Source organism: Leuciscus leuciscus (assembly GCF_965113295.1).
Source record: "Leuciscus leuciscus genome assembly, chromosome: 10".
In the NCBI taxonomy this organism is placed as follows: Eukaryota; Metazoa; Chordata; class Actinopteri; order Cypriniformes; family Leuciscidae; genus Leuciscus; species Leuciscus leuciscus.
Window position 1 is genome coordinate 29,483,921 of NC_138734.1, and position 19,485 is coordinate 29,503,405.

The 19,485-nt window shown below is 39.6% G+C and overlaps 1 protein-coding gene across 8 annotated transcripts in view; it reads left to right on the forward strand.

Annotated features, from left to right (window-relative positions):
• Positions 1–19,485, forward strand: part of pclob (piccolo presynaptic cytomatrix protein b) — a 99,452-nt gene that overhangs the window by 21,539 nt on the left and 58,428 nt on the right. For all 8 annotated transcript variants that reach the window (XR_014209168.1, XR_014209169.1, XM_082181702.1 and 5 more), the window contains exons 5-15: positions 23–850; positions 943–1,839; positions 2,060–2,950; positions 3,330–4,784; positions 5,238–6,065; positions 6,191–6,973; positions 7,165–7,908; positions 8,042–8,863; positions 8,948–9,787; positions 10,050–11,099; positions 14,323–15,405. Coding sequence is in view for 6 of the 8 variants with exons in the window: in XM_082181702.1 (XP_082037828.1) it covers positions 23–850; positions 943–1,839; positions 2,060–2,950; positions 3,330–4,784; positions 5,238–6,065; positions 6,191–6,973; positions 7,165–7,908; positions 8,042–8,863; positions 8,948–9,787; positions 10,050–11,099; positions 14,323–15,405 (10,221 nt within the window). In the remaining 2 variants the exon portion in view is untranslated. The remainder of the gene's footprint in view (positions 1–22; positions 851–942; positions 1,840–2,059; positions 2,951–3,329; positions 4,785–5,237; positions 6,066–6,190; positions 6,974–7,164; positions 7,909–8,041; positions 8,864–8,947; positions 9,788–10,049; positions 11,100–14,322; positions 15,406–19,485) is intronic.

Here is a 19,485-nt window from a genome sequence, read left to right on the forward strand (position 1 = left end):
CCAATTTGTTTTATTTATTCAGTTGAATGAGTGGCTTTGTCTAAACTGTCAGACACAAAGAGCTCTCAAAGGAATGGAGCCACCAGGACCTCCAAAGTTGGAGACCGCAGAACAGCCCAACAAAAACCCTGTTTCTCAACCACTGGCTTCACCCTCAATCCAAAAGAAAGGTGCTTCTGGATTGGACAAGTTTGACAAGAAAACTGACCCTGCTCAGAAATTATTACAGGACCAACAAAGCAAGGCTCCGAATGGGACTCTGCCAATCCAAAAAGCCCAGCAGCAAGAAAATAAAGCCAAATCTGAAGTCCATGCCAAAACAGCAAAGGAAGAATCTGGATTTTTTGGTTTTGGAGGTGTTAGGTCAAGGTCTCCATCTCCTCAGCCTGCGGTGTCTGCTGTTTCTGGGAAGGTTCTTGGCTTTGGCTCTTCATTTCTCAGCTCAGCATCTAATTTAATATCTTCAGCTGTGCAAGATGAGACATCTACAACACCACCAACCTCCCGCAAAGCTTCAACAGTTTCCCAGACCTCAACACCACCCACGTCTCGAAAGAGCCCTGCTGTTCCACAGACCACAAACACAGGGGACATAAAACAACCTACCACACAAAAACAAGACACAAAGATATCTGAGTCACCTCATCTAGCCAGCAAATCTTCTGTGAAAGCAAAACCAGACCAATCATTGTCTGTGGAAGTTGATAAAACTCCCCTGCCTCTTCCCAAAATCTGTCCACTTTGCAAGGCAGGTATTACCAGTGATCCTCCTAACTTCAGCACCTGCACTGATTGCAAAAACATTGTGTGTAACCGTTGTGGATTTACCACCATGCCTCTACAAAAGGAGGTAAGATGAGATGTTTCTTTTACTCATTGGTCATATTTATTTTGATTGAAGAACAGTAATGTTGATTTGTGGTTTTGATTTTGGCCATGCAGGTGAAGGAATGGCTTTGTTTGAATTGCCATATAAAGAGAACACATGAACCTTCAACTCTAAATCCCCAGCTACAGGCTAATACTTACTCGCATCAAGACAAAACAGCTCCAAATCAGCCTCCTCCAGTAGACAGTAGAACTGATGACAAGTCAAAAACAGAACTTGGAAAACAGAAACAGAACTTGGAAACCCCAAAGGAAAAAAAAAATGCACAAAAAGAAACTCTAAACCCTCAACAGTCAAAAGATGGTACTGCTTTAGCCAAATCCAAAACTACAACAAAAAAAGATTCATCTAAAGAAGATACAGGTTTCTTTGGCTTTGGTTTTAGTGGTGCTCGATCTCGATCCCCTTCGCCTCAACCTGTTGTCACTGAGAAGGTTATGGGCTTTGGTTCCTCCTTCCTCAGCTCAGCATCTAATCTTATATCTTCAGTAGTTCAGGATGAATCCTCCACAACACCACCAACACCTCGTAAAGGTTCAACAATTTCCCAGACCTCTGTGAAGTCTACGACGCCACCCGTCTCTCGTAAGGGTTCATCAGTTTCACAGACGTCTCTCAAAACCACATCTGCTGTTGAAACAGCATCTACATCTCGCAAGGAATCTACAGCATCTCAGGACTCAACAAAAATGCAAGCTGGGGAAAGTAAACCTCTTTCTCAAAAGCAACTGGAAGACAAGAAGTCCCTGCAAACTCAACCTTTCAAAGCACCATCTACACCTCCATCAAAGCCTCAACAAGCTGATAAGTCCTCTCAGTCTCATCCTAAAGAATGCCCACTTTGCAAAGTGGAGCTCAAGAAAGATCCTCCTAATTTCAACACCTGCACTGAATGCAAGAGCATTGTATGCACATTATGTGGGTTTAATCCCATGCCTCATCAAACCAAGGTAAGATTATTTAGAATTTGCTAAATGAGCTGTGGGCTCTACTGTATTAACCTTTAATAGAAAATATCTTTGACAATATTATCATTCCACAGCTAGTTCACCAATATTGTTATGTAAATTTTTGTATTATCAAATATGTGTTTCTTAACATTTGTTTAAGAGAAAACTTTGTGAAAATAATTTTGTCTGGAGTTTCTCAGCCTCTCTCATTTGTTGCCAGGCAAAGGAGTGGCTTTGCTTGACCTGTCAAGTGCAGCGGGCATCAATGCCTTCCAATGCAGAGCAAGCTCAAGCTAAGAAAGTCGTCCAAGTGCCAAAGGAGCAGCAAGAGGTTCTAGAAACCATGCAGAAGAAACAAAACGCAGAGGAAGCCACCAATACTGGTCAGAAAATAGCTGTAGTTGGGGGAAAGAAGCCCACTGATGTTTCACCACAACAGCTGAATCAACCTAAGACCTCACAGCAGATGAAATTGGACAAGCCTCAAGAAAAACAAACCAAACTACCACCAAAGGCTCAACCTCATCAAGAGGAGTCTGGATTTTTTGGTTTTGGCTTTGGTGGGGCCCGATCCAGGTCTCCTTCACCTCAGCCTGCTGTTTCTGCTGTGCCTGGGAAAGTTTTAGGCTTTGGTTCATCCTTCCTTAGCACAGCCTCTAATCTGATATCATCAGCTGTTCAAGATGAACCTTCCACAACACCACCAACCTCGCGCAAAGGTTCATCAGTTTCCGAAACCATAGCTCCCCCCTCCCCCCGTAAAGGCTCTGCAATGTCTCAGTCATTGTTCAACAGCAGCACCTCATCTAGCTTACAAAAAGGTTCTGAGACCATGCAAGGTTCTCCGAAAGCTCTACGTAGTAAAGATACTAAACATTCACTTGGACAGAAACAAGAGGAGCAGACAGAATTACTTCAACAGGCTAAGGAGTCATCAAATAAAGTGAACGAGGATAAATTAGAGACACCAAAGGATTTATCCAAGCCTCTTCCCAAGGTCTGCCCACTTTGCAAGGTGGAGCTCAAGAAAGATCAATGCAACAGCTGCACTGAATGCAAAAATATTGTATGTAACTTGTGTGGGTTCAACCCCATTCCCCATCAAAATGAGGTGAGTAAATACTACTGTTGTGTTGAAAATGTCTTTAAAACAATATTTTGGTTTGTTAAATTCAGCATGATACGGAGGAGCATTTACATGCATTAAGAGAATAAATAGTGTCCATTTTGAGTTGATGCTGACTTAAATGAAAATCTCTATAATATTGGCATCATAATGCAGTTTTTGCATAAACAGTTTCATGTTGACAGGATAGCTTGTAATGCTCATCTCTTATTTATTCTAAATTTGAGCTACCTTGGAACATTGCAAGTTAATAAGCCTTGTGGTTTAGTCCACTGAATTGTTGGATGCTATTTAGCTTGCTTAATATACACAATGTAATTTTAAGTTGCAAAATTATTAATACATTATGCTTTACAAACTACAGGTGATGTGGCTTTGTTTGGTGTGTCAAATGCGGAAAGCACCAGAACCTCCTCCTGTGCAGCTTCAGTCACATGCCAAGGATTCTGAACCAGTTAGAATGGATATTCCCACTCCAGATGCTTTACAGAAAAAGCCACATCCTCCAGCAGATACAGTTCAAAAGGATAAGAAACCAGAATTAGCATGGAAACAAGACAATAAGCAAACTTCAAAAGAAACCGAACAACCCAGCCAAGAAACAAAAAGAAAGCAACAGCATACTGCAGAAGTTACAAATTCAGAATCTCAAAAAATAGATCCGCAACAAGACAAATCTGGATTCTTTGGTTTTGGTTTTGGTGGAGCTAGATCTCGACCCCCTTCTCCTCAGCCTGCTGTCTCTGCTGTCTCAGGGAAGGTTCTAGGATTTGGTTCCTCCTTCTTAAGCTCAGCATCTAATTTAATCTCGACGGCTGTTCAAGATGAATCCTTCAAATCACCGTCTAGTTCTCGCAAGGCTTCAACAGCTTCTCAAATTTCTGATAAGACACCACCAACCTCTCGCAAAGGTTCTGCAGTTTCTCAAATCTTCAATAAAATGAATGCCAGTCCACCTTCCTCTCGCAAGGGTTCTGCAGTTTCGCAGACATCTTTTAAAATGACTCCTCCAACCTCACGAAAGGGGTCTGAAGCTGCCGTAAACTCTAAAAACAATCTTGACAATACAGATGGGACAAAAAATAAGGTTGCAGAGAAGGGTGAAGAAACCACTAAAGGAGTTACACCACAGCAACAAGAACAAGGAAAGATGGAAGATGAAGCTGTGCCTGTGTCCTCTGAAGTGTCTAGAGGTAGATCCCAATCTCCTTTACTTCCACCTGCAGCATCTGCTGTCTCTGGAAAGGTCTTAGGATTTGGTTCCTCCTTTTTTAGCTCAGCAAGTAATCTGATCTCATCAGCTCTAGACGAGCCTTCAACAACACCGCCCACTTCTCGCAAAGGTTCCACAGCTTCCCAGCTATCTGCTAAGACTACAACCCCACCTTCTTCTCGTAAAGACTCATCTGTTTCCCAGACTTCAGACAAGATCACCACTTCACCTTCCTCACGAAAGGGCTCTGAAGTTTCTCTGACATCTCTCAAGACCAGCAAACTTCCCACTTCCCAAAAAGTATCTGACGCCTCTCCTAAAATGCATCATTCAGATGACAAAAAAGTAAATCCTGAAAATATAGAAGAGCAGAAAACAGATAAGAAATCTATGGTCAGTCTGGCACAGTCAACAACTGTATCAGTAACAAAAGATACAGCTGTACCTGAAACAACAAATACAGAGTCCACTAAATCACTTCCCAAAGCCTGTCCTCTCTGTACGGTCGATTTGCAGAAGGAGCCTCCCAATTATGATACCTGCACCGCGTGCAAAAACACTGTGTGTACTCTATGTGGCTTTAACCCTATGCCCCACAATACAGAGGTAAGCAGCCTTTTTTACATTGAAGAACATAAAAAACACCTTATTCACATTATTATAATTATTATTTTATTAGTACTGTAGTAGTATTTTGGTATTTGACATTATGGGCACCAGCATTTATAACCTCATATTACATTAAAGATATATAGTATATATATACTATATAGTATATAGTATGTACAGTAATATTTTTGTCACACCACAAAACTTTTTAAAGGTTTCTAAAACTAATACATATCAATATATGGTTAAATGTGTATTGTTACTTTATTTATTTTTTAAATATAGCAACATAATATAGTTTTGTATATTATTAGATACACATTTTAAATGCTTTTTTTTAGCATTCTAGTTTTTCTCTTTGTGATAAAATGACCACAGTGCTAGTGCATATGCTGATGCTTATTCTTAAACCTCCTCAATCTCAAACTAATTTTTGGAATTTTGTTTCAGAAAAAGGAGTGGCTATGTCTGAACTGCCAGATGCAAAGAGCGCAAGCTGAGGCTCACAAAGTACCTCCACCTGTATCACCACTAAAGAAAGTGACACCAGCTCCTGTTCCTCCACAGAAGAAGCCACTTTATGACTCCACAGATGCCACTGAAAAAGAAAAGACTGATCTATCTGCAGGTACAACACCAGGGTCTACGAAGGAAAGTTCAGTTCCATCAACACAGAAGTCACCTCAGCAGCAGGACATCAAAAGCCCAGTACAGCCAGAACAGAAGGATGATAATGTATTCACAAAATCTACTGCACTGACAAAGACTGCATCCACAAAAGAAGAGAGTGGCTTTTTTGGTTTTGGACGCTCTAGATCACCATCTCCCCAACCTGCTGCTCCTAGTGTTTCTGGAAAGGTATTTGGGTTTGGTTCTTCCCTCTTGAGTTCAGCTTCTAATCTTATCTCCACTGCTGTACAAGATGAATCCTCCACAACACCTTTTGCAACACAGGGGGTTTCAGCAGCTTCTCTTACTCCCGTGAAGACTACATTAACACCAGCTACTTCTCAGAAAGGATCAGCTGATTTGTCACCTAAACATGTAGCTAAATCTGTTGAAGAGAAGCAGAAAGACCAGAAACCAGAAGAGAAAATGACAAAAGTTCAGGAAAAAGCTGTAATAAAAAAGAATGATGACAAATCAGAGCCTCCAAAAACTTGTCCACTTTGTAAGACAGAAATAATAAAGAATCCACCAAGTTACAGCACTTGTACTAATTGCAAGAACACTGTGTGTAATCTCTGTGGATTCAACCCAATGCCACACCAAACCGAGGTGAGAAAAAACTTAACTTAAAACTTAACTTTGCAGATTTGTATGTATGTATGTATGTTTGTATGTATGTAGTGGTCTTTGTTTCTCACAATATTATATGGTTACCTTTAATCATCACCCTACAGGTGAAGGAGTGGCTGTGTTTGAACTGCCAGATGCAGAGAACTCCCGAACGTTCAGTTGTGCAACCTGGACTACAGACTACTAAATTACTTCCAACTGCATCACCACAAAAACAAGGCATTCCGGGTGTTGTAGCCGAGGATCAGAAATTGAATGCTTCTGGGAAACAAGACAAACAGAATCTGGCAGATTCAAAACAACCTACATCAGAATCTCAAATGCAGAAAAGTGATGTATTTCCTGCCAAATCTGATCAACCATCTAAACCTGAACCTCCTAAACAGGATTCCGATTTCTTCAGCTTCGGTTTTGGTGGTTCTCATTCAAGGTCACCATCTCCTCAGCCCACTGTGTCTGCTGTCTCTGGGAAAGTTCTAGGCTTCGGCTCATCATTCCTTAGCTCAGCATCCAATCTGATCTCCTCAGCTGTCCAGGATGAACCTTCTAAAACTCCACCAACATCTCGCAAAGGGTCTACAGTTTCCCAGACTTCACACAAGACCACACCAACACCCCCCACTTCTCGAAAAGGATCAGTTGCTCCCCAGAACACTAAACTAATTCCACCTGCAGTGGAATCAAAGCCAACGTCTACACCAAACAAAGAACAGGAAAAGCCACCAGATGACCAACCATCCAAACCTCAAGTAAAAGAGCCTCCAAAAACCTGCCCACTCTGTAAAGAGACCCTCAAGAAGGACCCACAGAACTACAGCTCTTGCACTTCTTGCAAGAACATTGTTTGCAATCTTTGTGGATTCAATCCTAATCCACATCGAACTGAAGTAAGTCTGTTTTATAGTTATCACATGTAAAGGCACTCGTTTTGTACAAAACCATTATTGTGTACATATTTCGTAATTTAAATGACAGAGATAAGGGTAAACATATGGTTAAAAATGTGTTAGATCAAAGGTGGTACAAATACAGTACATACGTGACTCTTTTTGAGTGTAATCTTTCTTATGATCTACAGGTAGAAGAGTGGCTGTGTTTGACCTGCCAGATGCAGAGAACTGCAGGACCTCCCCCTGGTCAGCCACAACCACAATCTAACAAAATACTTCCACAAGCATCTCCACAAAAAGAAGAAACTTTAGTGTCACCTTCTCCAGAGAAGAAGTCAAGTGTTATAGTTGAGGCAGGCAAGAAAAAGTTTGATACTTCTCCTTCCAATTCTGCTTTACCACATAAAGATGAACAGATTAAAGAAGAGTCAAGTTTCTTTGGCTTTGGTTTCGGCGGTGCTCGTTCCCGGTCTCCCTCTCCTCAAACTGCTGTCTCTGATAAGGTTTTTGGTTTTGGATCCTCCTTCCTCAGCTCAGCATCTAACCTGATCTCTTCGGCTGGTCAGGATGAATCCTCCAAAACTCCACCAACGTCTCGCAAGGGATCTACAATTTCACAGACTTCAAATAAGACTACACCAACACCACCCACTTCTCGGAAGGGATCAGTTGCTCCTCAGGATGCTAAACAAAAACTACCTGAAAAAGAATCAAAGCCAGTTGCTATATCAATGCAAGAACAAAAGCCAGTAGAGAAAACCCCAGATCCTCAACTGGCCAAACCTCCACATGGTCCAGAGGAGTTTTCAAAAAACTGTCCACTTTGCAAAGAAACCCTTAGGAAGGACCCACAGAACTATAACTCTTGTAGTTCTTGCAAGAATATTTTTTGTAATCTCTGTGGATTCAATCCCAATCCACATCAAACCGAGGTACCATATGTCAATGTATTTTACAATTATATGTTTAAAAGCTCTTTTAAAAATGCAACTAGGAATTAATTTGTATAGATTTTGCCTTAAATTATGTTTAATGGTTTAATTCACTTTTTAAAATAATCAACAGGTGAAGGAGTGGCTATGCTTGACCTGCCAGGTAAACAGAACTTCAGGACCTCCCCCTTCTCAGCCACAATCACAATCTAACAAAATACAACCAGCATCTCCACAAAAGAAAGCGACACAAGATCAACCTTCTCCAGAAAAGAAGCAGAGTGTTCCTACTGAGCAGGAGAAGAAACCTACAGCAGAAACTAAAAAACCTACAATTACTCCTGAAACAAACGCTCAAAAGTCTAAAGGTGTTGAATCTCCTTCCAAACCTGCTCTGTCATATAAAGTTGAACAGAATAAGGAAGAGTCTGGTTTCTTAAGCTTTGGAGGTGCTCAATCTCGGTCACCTTCTCCTCAGTCTGCTGCCTCTGAGAAAGTTCTGGGTTTTGGGTCCTCCTTCCTCAGTTCAGCATCTAATCTGATATCCTCAGCCGTTCAGGATGAGTCGTCAACCAAAACTCCACCAACTTCTCGTAAGGGATCCACTGTGTCCCAAGGTTCTATTAAGACAACACCAACACCACCAATTTCTCGAAAAGGTTCAGAAGCTTCACAAGCCCCACAAAAAATTAAACTGGCAGAAGAGGCCAAACTTACTGCTGTACAGAAACAGGATGAAAAAAAGAAGACAGTGGAGAATAAACCACAAGATGAAATGTCCAAAGAACCAGTCACTAATGTGAAAATTAACAAACCAGCCCTGGAACTTCCAAAAGCCTGCCCACTTTGTAAAGTGGACTTAAATAGGGATTCTCTGAATTACAACACCTGCACTGAATGCAAGAACACGGTGTGCAATCTTTGTGGATTTAATCCCATGCCACATCAAAATGAGGTAAGAGTACTTTTTTTGTGAGTTGCACATGCATCAGTTATTACATTAATTTCTCCTTAATTTCTCCCAATTATTATTCTACAGGTTAAGGAATGGCTGTGTTTGAACTGCCAGGAGAAGAAAGCAAAAGGATTTCCCTCTACCCAACCACAGTCCCAGGTTAGCAAAGCATCTCAACCAACAATACCGGAAAAAAAGGAGGCTATCATACCTACTCCAATTTCAGTTTCTCCACAAAATAAGCCAGATGTTATTGAGAAGAAAATTACATCAATTGCTACAGAGAATCAAGAGAACAAACCCACACAATCTGCAACACAACCAACTGAAATGCCAAAACTTGATCCTTCTCCTACAAAATCTGCTGTACCACAGAAACCAGAACCTTCTAAAGAGGAAACAGGTTTCTTTAGCTTTGGTTTTGGTGGTGCTCGATCTGGATCCCCTCAGCCTTCTGGTACTGTTGTCCCTGGAAAGGTTCTGGGCTTTGGATCCTCCTTTTTGAACTCTGCATCTAATCTAATCTCCTCAGCCGTTCAAGATGAGTCCTCAAAACTGCCACCAACTACTCAAAAGGCTTCAACTTCTGAAACATCTGCAAAGACTGCACCAATACCAACCGCTTCTTTGAAAGGATCTATAACTTCTCAAAAAGTTCCACCTACTGTTGACACAAAAGCACCTATAACAGAAAAACCAAAGGAGGAAAAAACAGATGAGAAGCAGGTGCAACAGGCTACAGCAGGACCTGAAGCTTTGGTTGTAGCAGCTGTAGCTCCTAAAGCAGAGACCAAAACATGTCCTCTTTGCAAAGTGGATCTTAATGTTGGTTCACAGGACACTCCTAACTACAATGCCTGCACTGAGTGTAAGAACATAGTGTGTAACCTCTGTGGATTCAACCCAACTCCCCATCAAACAGAGGTAAGAGAATACTACTATTGGTAACTACATTTAATCATTTAGCAGACAATTTGATCAAAAGCGACTTACAAATGAGGAGAGTAATAGAAGCAATTAAACTAACTGTTGATAACACTATTTTAATGCAGCAAATGTGTTTACTTACCTATAATTCAGTGCCGTTTTGTTTAGTGGTTTCCAAGAAAAATCAATATCATGTAAATGTTCCATCCATGTCATGGAAGAAAGAATTCAAGAAATAATTTTTAATCTCTAATTACAGGCCAATGAATGGCTGTGTCTGAACTGCCAGACACAGCGAGCATTAAAAGGAATGGAACCACAAGAACCTTCTAAAACAAAGACCCATGAACAACTTGACAATGTCTATACCACAGCACTACATCCAAGACCAGAAAGTACAACACAAGGGCCACCATCATTAGTTTCAACCAACATGGTTTCTGATGTTGCTGAAACCCAAAAGAAAGAGATTCAAGCTGCTGCCATCCCTGACAAAACTAAGAGCTCTGTTTCAGTGAATGTCCAAAAGAAAGAATCAACAAAACTACCAGAGAGTACCATAAAGGCACAACCTGCATCCTCTCAGAAGAAAGAAACATCAGGTCCAAAGAAAGATAAAGAGACTGACACACTCTTAAAAGAGTCCGACAAGTCTCCAGAAAAATCTGCTCCACCTCCGCAGGCAGAGCCACCAAAACAGGAACAGAGTTTCTTTGGTTTTGGATTTGGTGGTCCTAAGGTACAACCTGCTTCCAATAAGCCATCTGAGTCAACCACTGGGAAACTCTTTGGCTTTGGTGGTCTGACAGAAACAGCTAGATCTCGCTCACCCTCTCCACAGTCTGTTTCTGCTGTGTCTGGGAGAGTTCTGGGCTTTGGATCCTCTATATTCAGCTCAGCGTCTAATTTGATTAGCTCAGCTGTTCAGGATGAGCCTTCCACAACACCACCAACTTCTCGAAAAGGATCCATAGCTTCCCAGATGTCTGCTAGGACTACTCCACCCTCATCTCACAAAGGATTTGCAGTCGCACCAGACTCTAGTAATATTCCACCTGTTGGAGACACTAAACCACATGCAGCACAAGATGCAGTAAAAACAGTGGAGAAAAAACCAGAAACTAAGCAAGTAACAGCACCCAAACCACCCCAAAAACCTGATCCTAAAGAAGTCAAGACCAATTGCCCATTATGCAAAGTGGAACTCAACATTGGTTCTAAGGATGCCAAGAATTTTAACACATGCACTGAATGCAAGACAACAGTATGCAGCCAATGTGGATTTAATCCACTGCCTAATCAAACAGAGGTAAGACATTTGACATCTACTTTTTAACATGTTTAAGAATCCATGTTCCATTCTTGTTGTTATTTACTCCAACAATCAATCAATATTTACAGTGAGCCTGTATAATTTGCATTGTCATCATATTACAAAAACGGGCTAACTGAAAAACTGGCATTCTAAATGGCATTCTGAAAAATCAAAAAAACTAAAATTAAATGTAAAATATAACTACTTATTGCATTTTATTAGAAGTAACAAATTAGGAAAAAATTACATGGCAATATTTAGTTTTTCTGCGATATATATTTCGATATAAAAACAATTTCACCAGATCATTTGAATAGCTCTATTTGAAAAGAATTAAGCATTCTAGAATTATTCAGAATAATTGGGGTGATTTTGTAGGGGAGTGAATCTGCATAGAAAATAATAAAATAAAATTACAAGCATAGATAAATACAATAGAAGACAGATGCAATTGAAATAAGCAGTGTTTTATGTTTTTCAGGTAAATCTAACAGTATTCAGGTAGAGAAATTGAATACTCAAATGTAAAATAACAGTCTTCACTATATAAATTAAAAATTAATTAATATAATTTATCTTTGTTAAAGCTACAAATCATTTTCTCTTTCTCTTTTGTTGTTTGATCACCATTGGTGACACAAACAGCTGCATGTACATTAGGCTGCTGTCCCTTTAAGACGTATGCACGGACTTAATATAAATTACACATTTTATTTTTCTTTCTTTGTTTACAACACATAACCGACTGTGTTTACAAGGATACTCGCCGAGACTGGCATTTTGACTTCATTTTGTATGCACGTGTCTGTTTAAGCTCAAAAGAAAGAGAACTGATTTTGGCTCTGTGTGTGCGCACATAAAACAGCGTGCGGGAACTCTTGCTCTTGTTGCTTAAAAACACATGCAAATGAAAACTTTCACTCTATGATGGTTAAACTTTGAAATTAATCTGTGAATAACATGCATTCCAAACTGTGGGACAGCTGGCTTGTACGGATCATGGATCAACTACGACCCTTATACTTGATATTGCACATCCTGCTAAAATGTCGATGCTAAAATGATATATCGTGCAGCCCTATACCAAATACATCAAAATCTAAACCAAGACATTCATTCATGCATTTATTTGCTCTCTGTGGTTACTTTAAATGCTTTTAAGTACAGAATATATTTGACTTGTTGTCCACTAATTGCTTATTTGTCTTTTGTTTTTAAAAACAACTATTAAGAGAGGTAATTTGTATTCATGCTGTCAATGTGGCAAGCCATTGCAATTCCCAAGACATGTTCTGTAGCAGTGTGTCTTGAGGCAGTTGGTTTGTGTAATTATGTAGTATACAAATAAGTTTAACAACAGTATTTGACCCTCACTGGCTTTTTTTCTTTTAATTTTACTTAAAAGATAAAAGTAAGGGTAGAAAAAAACTGTCACACAGTCAATCTTAGGGGGCTTTCACACTGGGCTCATTTGCTGTGGTCCAAGCCCGGGCGCGATTGTTCCCAGCGCCCCCCGCAGCGTTGGTCTGGTTTCACACTCAACTTGATTTTATCGAACCCTTTTGCGTTTGCGTGCATCTTGCGTCATCCCAAACGTGCATGGCGTATGATGGAAAACAGAACGCGGGTCAATATATTGTGTTTTTTATTAATTTGGTGCTATTATGCACAGCTGATTGAACACTACAGGTTTACTGTGTCTGTGTCGCAAAAGGTGGCTTTTTGCTGTTTGCAAACAGACTCTTTTGAGGAGAGTTTGCGCGAATACACTGCAGGCTCACTCTTAAGGTAAATCATCTACCCTATCATCCCTTACATGTGTTGTATTTAACTAAATACACCATAATCAGCTAAAACTTATGCGCAGGTTACTTTACTTCCTGAACAAGCGCGTACCGAGTCTGTGTTGCTTTACACGCGGCACGGTTCGAGTGCAACCGAACTCAGACCACCTCCTCTAGGTAGTCTCGGGTCCAGTGCGCACCCGGGTCCGCATGACAGCGTTCACATTAGCGATTTTTCATGCAAACTGTGCCCCTTTCCGAACTAAACTGCCAGTGTGAAAGCACCCTTAATGACATTAATTTAAGTGGTCATTTATTTTATTGTATAAATGTATGAAGCAGCTGTTTTTAGTAGTGGTCGACCGGACGATATATCGGCCGATATTTGGCACTTTTAAAATATCGGCATTGGCCGATACGTTTTTCTGATTGGCCGATGTGTTGGAAGCGGGACTTTTATTTTGACGGGCGGCGCTGAGAACATCAGCGCCTGAGAAGAGAACGGCAGCGCCTGCTCACACAGCGCTCACTCTCATTCTCCGTCTTCATTAGTTTACGATCTCTGTCAGTCATATCTAATACTTTGTTAGACAGAACTTTTAAACAAAGAAAGTAAATGGTATGCGAAAAAGTAAAGTGTTGCTTTTATATTATTTGTTACAGAAAAGGCAAACAATAGGCTAAAATACTTTCTCATTTACTGTCAACATTCAGCAAATTCGCATCTACATCATTTAAACAAATCTCTGAATATCTAATAAACATTTAATTTCACAAACCTTGCAGATTTAATGGAATCCAGCTGTGATATCTTGTGAAGTGTGCATTTGTAGCCTGCATAAACGTGTTACTGCGAGTGACGGTCGGTCCGTGCGAAGTGAGTGAATGCGAACAGAAGATCAGCTTCACAGGAGACGCGATCGAAAAACTTTAAATCCTTCATTTTAAAATATGCTGTGCTATATCCAGTTGCCCACTGTGTCATATTTGAGTTGCCCTGTATGTAATATTAGCGTTACCTTGTCTTTATTTGAAAAAAATATGATTACCAGTGCACACAATATTACCAGATTACTGAGTGCAATGTTACAGTGTTTACTTCCTTTTTATTCACATATTCATATATTTTTTAACAATTACTCTATTTGTGAAAAATACTGTAATAGGATTGCAGATTCAATTAGTTGCCATCTAAAGTATAATCATGTTTATTTTAAAGATTTGTTTTCTAATTTATTTAAAAATAAATATAAAGTATATAATAAAAATAACGGCTTTATATCGGCCATCCTGCTCTCTAAGATATCGGCATCGGCCATCAAAAAAACTATATCGGTTGACCACTAGTTTATTAGGTTTTTCTAGATAGAAACATAACATTAGAGTAGAGGATGTGTGTCTTATTGCCATTGACTGTCCTATAATTATTGCAGGTTGAGGAATGGCTCTGCCTAAGTTGCCAGGTACAACGGGCACAGGCAGGAATAAATACATCTGAAAGTCTCATAGTGATACCTCAGCCAGTTCCCTTAGTGATGGACAACCAAACTCCTTCCATAGTTGACAAGGTAGCTACAGCACAAGTTGAGTCCAAACCTGATGAGAAGCCCACCACAGCCACAGCTGAAAAGAAAGCACCTCCTGCTCAGGAAATAAAGAAAGAGATCTCAATTCCAGGCCCTCAACAAAAGACAACTGATATAATCGTCCCTAGAAAAGAACCTCAAAAGCAAAATAATAATCAACCAGAGCCTGTGAAAATAGAACAACAGCCACTCGAAGATACAACCACTCCTGTAAAATCTGCTCCACCCACCGAGGTCAAACCCCCAAAACAGGAATCAAATTTCTTTGGTTTTGGATTAGGTGGTCCTAAAGCACAGCCTGCTTCTAAATCATCTGAGTCAACCACAGGGAAGTTCTTCGGTGGCTTTGGTGGTCTGACAGAAACAGCTAGATCTCGGTCACCCTCACCACAGTCAGTTTCTGCTGTCTCTGGGAAAGTTCTGGGCTTTGGATCCTCATTTTTTAGCTCAGCATCTAATCTGATCTCTTCAGCTGTTCAAGATGAGCCGTCCACAACACCACCAACTTCAAGGAAAGGCTCCACGGTTTCTACTGAGTCTGGTAAAGCTACCACAGCACCAGCTTCCCGAAAAAGCTCTGTGGCTTCTGCCAAGATTACACCGCCGACATCTCGCAAAGGATCTGTTGCAACAGAACCCAACAAGATACCTCCTGCAAAACAGACCAAGTCACCCGTTGAAAAGAAACCAGAGCAGCTCAATGAAGACAAAGTATCTGGGATACCTACTTCAGAAAATGATAAACATGAAACTATACAGGATAAATTAGTAAAACATCCTGAAAGTGTAGATCACCCATCCACCTGCCCACTCTGTAAAGTGGATCTTAACATGGGCTCAAAGCACCCTCCTAATTTCAACACCTGCACTGAATGTAAAAGTGTGGTATGTCATCTCTGTGGATTTAACCCCATGCCTCACCTTGCGGAGGTGAGTCATTGACTATTTACCTATTTTTAAGTCTTTTTTGCTGGTTTTTACAGGAATCGTGCCAATTATCGTCCATTTCATCATTATTTTTTATATGTGTCTTTAGTAGATAGATAAGCCCAATAAGAGTGACAAGGTTAGAAATTTGATGGATGGGGTCATGGCTAACATTTTAGTTTGATTTTATTTCTAATTAAATTTTATATCCTCACTGAAATACTTCAGACTCTCTTTGGGAGTCCCAAATGCAGCCTATTTTAAGGTGTCTAGAGAATAAGCTCTTTTGATGTCTTTCTTGTGTTTTAGCTCTTGTATTGATGACTAATCAGCCGATGTGCTTGAGTGCATGAGTCTGACAGACAGAAAATCTGTGCTGGTGGGTTCTCCAATGTGCAGTTCATAACCTCTGTAATGCCCACTCATTCTCCACATGGCTCTTTCCAAATGATTGTAATTTTACTAAAACTTCACAAGGGTTGAGGATGCAGCAGAAGAGCCAATAAATGCATTAGCGCTCTGCAGGGACCAATGAGTGATTGGCATTCTTTCAGGTTCAGCCAATAACGGCCAGTGTAGATTGAGTCAACAAAACCTTGCTAAGAAATTAAGTGACTTGTGAATCCAAAGCCTGGAAAATGAAAGTGGGCAATATTGTCCCTTTGGTGATTTAAAACTCCTAATAAATTAAACGATTTAAGGATTAAAAGCTTGGAAAATGGGAGTGGGCAGTAGTCTGTGATGATTTAATACTGCTGTTTGTGTGCAAAACAAGTCAGTTTCAAATAAGTTTTAAAATTATGCTTTCACTCTGCATTGCAAATTTGGACAAACTTTTATTTGGCGAGTTGCCCAGGCCTAAGCTCGGAGAGCAGAGGCGATTATCTGCATGAGTGTTATTTATGAGAGCATAGCTTCATGCTAATGCTGAAACGTGCCGAGCGCTGACTCTGAGGGAAGAATCCCTGTGTTTGGACAAAATGTGTGATTACGTAACAGGCTGATTGAAGAGAGCCACAGCTCACAGCACACTGTGTTCAAGTGATTGAGGGGTTGTGCAATATATACCCCTCAACAGCCTTAATATGATAGGATCGGCAGCAGCTAGGAAATGGGGAGGGGGTGTGCCTCATGATATTGCAATAAATTGAGCGGATTTTGAGTGTGGAGGTTGGGTGTAGGCTAGGGCTGGGCGGTATATTGAGTTTGAACGATATATCGATATATTTTTTAGGGCGAGCCATCTGCAAGTGAATCTCTGCTAAAATTCAAGCTTCTGTGAATGAGCGCCGCTGCGCGCCAAACAGACGGAGCACAATAGAATAGTAGCACAATAATTCTGACAAAAATATACATATTGCTAAAATATTTGTTGTTGGAGACAATAAATGTGCCATATGTGGAATTTTAAACTTACAACAATGATGTATTTTATGAAAGTGAAAATTATAAACGGGTAATCAAATGCAGGCTAATATAATTAGTTTGCTAAAAACAAAAGCATTATATTTTGTTTCTAGATTGTAATGTTACAATGTTAGAATGTAATGTGATTTTAACCATCTTTTAGCACATAATATATTGCATTTCCAGCCTACATTACATCCACTATATTTGTTTCCTTCAATATCAACATTGTTTGTAGGATATCATTGGGCAGGATGTGAAATATAACTTTTTTTTTTTTTTATATATAAATACAGATATTTGTAGAAAAACGTAGAAAGTACCAAGATATCTTAGCCTATATCACCATTTAACCAATTATTATTATTTATTTTTTTTGGCCATATCGCCCAGCCCTAGTGTAGGCGGGTAATCAAATGTTTACTCTGTGCGAGTGGACTGATGGACTAAAGCTTCCACGCCATCCGCAGTGTGAACATGGCCACATGCACATGTCAACCATCCATGATTTATGCTAATGTGACTTCCTGTGCTTGTGACCTTAACAATCTGTGTTCATTGCTTTCATCAGAGCTGTGATTGTGGAAGTAATTTAATGAGAGAACGGTTTGATGTTTGTTCTCTGTACTTTTGCAGCTGTTCTCTGTCAGTGGCACACTGGAAATCCTATACGATCATAGTGATTTTTTTTATTTTTTTTTTGTGTTGCTTTTCAATACTTTTCAATGCTGAAATGTTTCTATTTCATATTTTTTTTTAGATTTCAGTTACTTGGAAAGTATAAATGGGATGGGATAGAGATTTAAATTTTAAACTAATCAGTAAACACTTGACAGTGCCAGGAAAACAGTTTACCTGCTAAAATATACTCCCAACAGCAGCTTCATTCTCACAAACTACAGAAGCTATTTTGACAGTTAGCTTGCATCTCATTTTCTATCTGCTGTGCATGCTAATCAACAGTCTCATATGATTCACTGTTTCCTGAAATTGAGGATCTGTGCAAATACATTTATGCCCCATCTTTGTAATCAGTATATTTGCAACTTAATGTACGAGGTGTGCAGTGTAGACACAGCTGTACATAGGCAAATTTAACTGTAATATAATTGGCTCACCAGTTTCTTCTGTAAGTTCATTTAAAGGACAATGTCATCTGATGGAAAAAGTATGCACTAGACTTTTATGTGGAAATTTTTTCTGTTAGTGGATATTTGCAGTGTTTCGATAAGGGTTAAAAGTTAGTAGTTTATAAATATTTATTGTATCCAGAATGGACACATTGTTCCTGAAGTGTTTTTAGTTAGAACCAATTGAGTTTGATATTGATTTTTGACCCTTTATTATCGAATCCTTCTTCAAATGGAGCCACACTGTCTAGAACATTTTCTTTTTATATTTAAAAAGACTATGCGTAAAAGATGGCCACCTTAGAAACAGACAGCCTTGCATTTGTATGTGCTAAATCATATTTGGCATTGCACTGTCATCCTGCCCTTTTGGAGATGACACAGTCAGTCTCTTGTAATATGCCCTTAACATGAGCCTTTGACTTTGGCCTCTACAATTCTGCACCTTCACACAAGAAAACAGACCCTGTGCTTCTGATGTTAAACGAAAAATACAGTGTTTGCCCAAATAACCTTTTGTATGACATTGCATATTCACATATCTGTCATGTGTTAAGCTGAGGGCATTGCTTCAAATGCTGATGCATGATATTAAGATATTTAGTGATATGCTGTGTCCGCATCTGGCACACCGTTGGCTAAAAATATCTTTAGATTTTAATCTACTCAGCTATAGCGTTGTGACAGCGGCTCCAAGAAAGCTGTCGCTGGACCCAAGGGGACTTGTGTAATTTTGGATGCCATTTAACAGCCTGTGCTGATATCTTACTTTTTGCAATTTTACAGATTTTGCATGAAAAAAAGATTAATAATTTGTTATTTATGTACAATAGAATCATGTTGTTATATTTAGGTGAATTATAAGTAACTTTAATGTTAGAGTGATAATCTGTAATGATCTTATAATGATAGTTAAGGTTTCTTGCACCAAACAACATTTGATATTTAATTTTATATGACCATTTCCACCTTAGCCCAATGATATCCTGCAACTAGCCAAGCAACTGCCATTAAGATGAATTGGAATGCTAATCGATAGCTTTCTCCGGGTTTTATAGATCTCCCTTTTTTCTCATATCAGAAATGCAACCATTTCCAGTTTATTTAGTGCAGCTTTTATTTCAAAAGATGGTCTATTTGTACTTGAGATTATGCTTTCAGATCCATCCAGTTGTTAACATAGCTACTGTATATGAAACTCTTATTGCAAAAGAGAAATTCAATTTCATATATGACCCCTTTAAAGAACAAAGAGTGTTCTGTTGTCTTGAATGCAGTAATGGGTTGAGCAGCAGTGGTTACTGTCTGCTGTGTTTCCTCATTGTTCCTCTGGTGGCAATACACTGGTGCCCAGCTGTGCCCGAGAGAGTTCTGTGTGTTCTCTGTGGGAATGAGTTTTCTATGACATGTCATTAACACGAAACAATGCTCTGATGGTTTACACTACATGGCCATTGTCACCACACATACACACAGTTTCTCACCTATTTCTCCATTTAGTCTTGAGCTGTATGTGCATACATGTGTGAGTGTTTTGGTGTGTCTG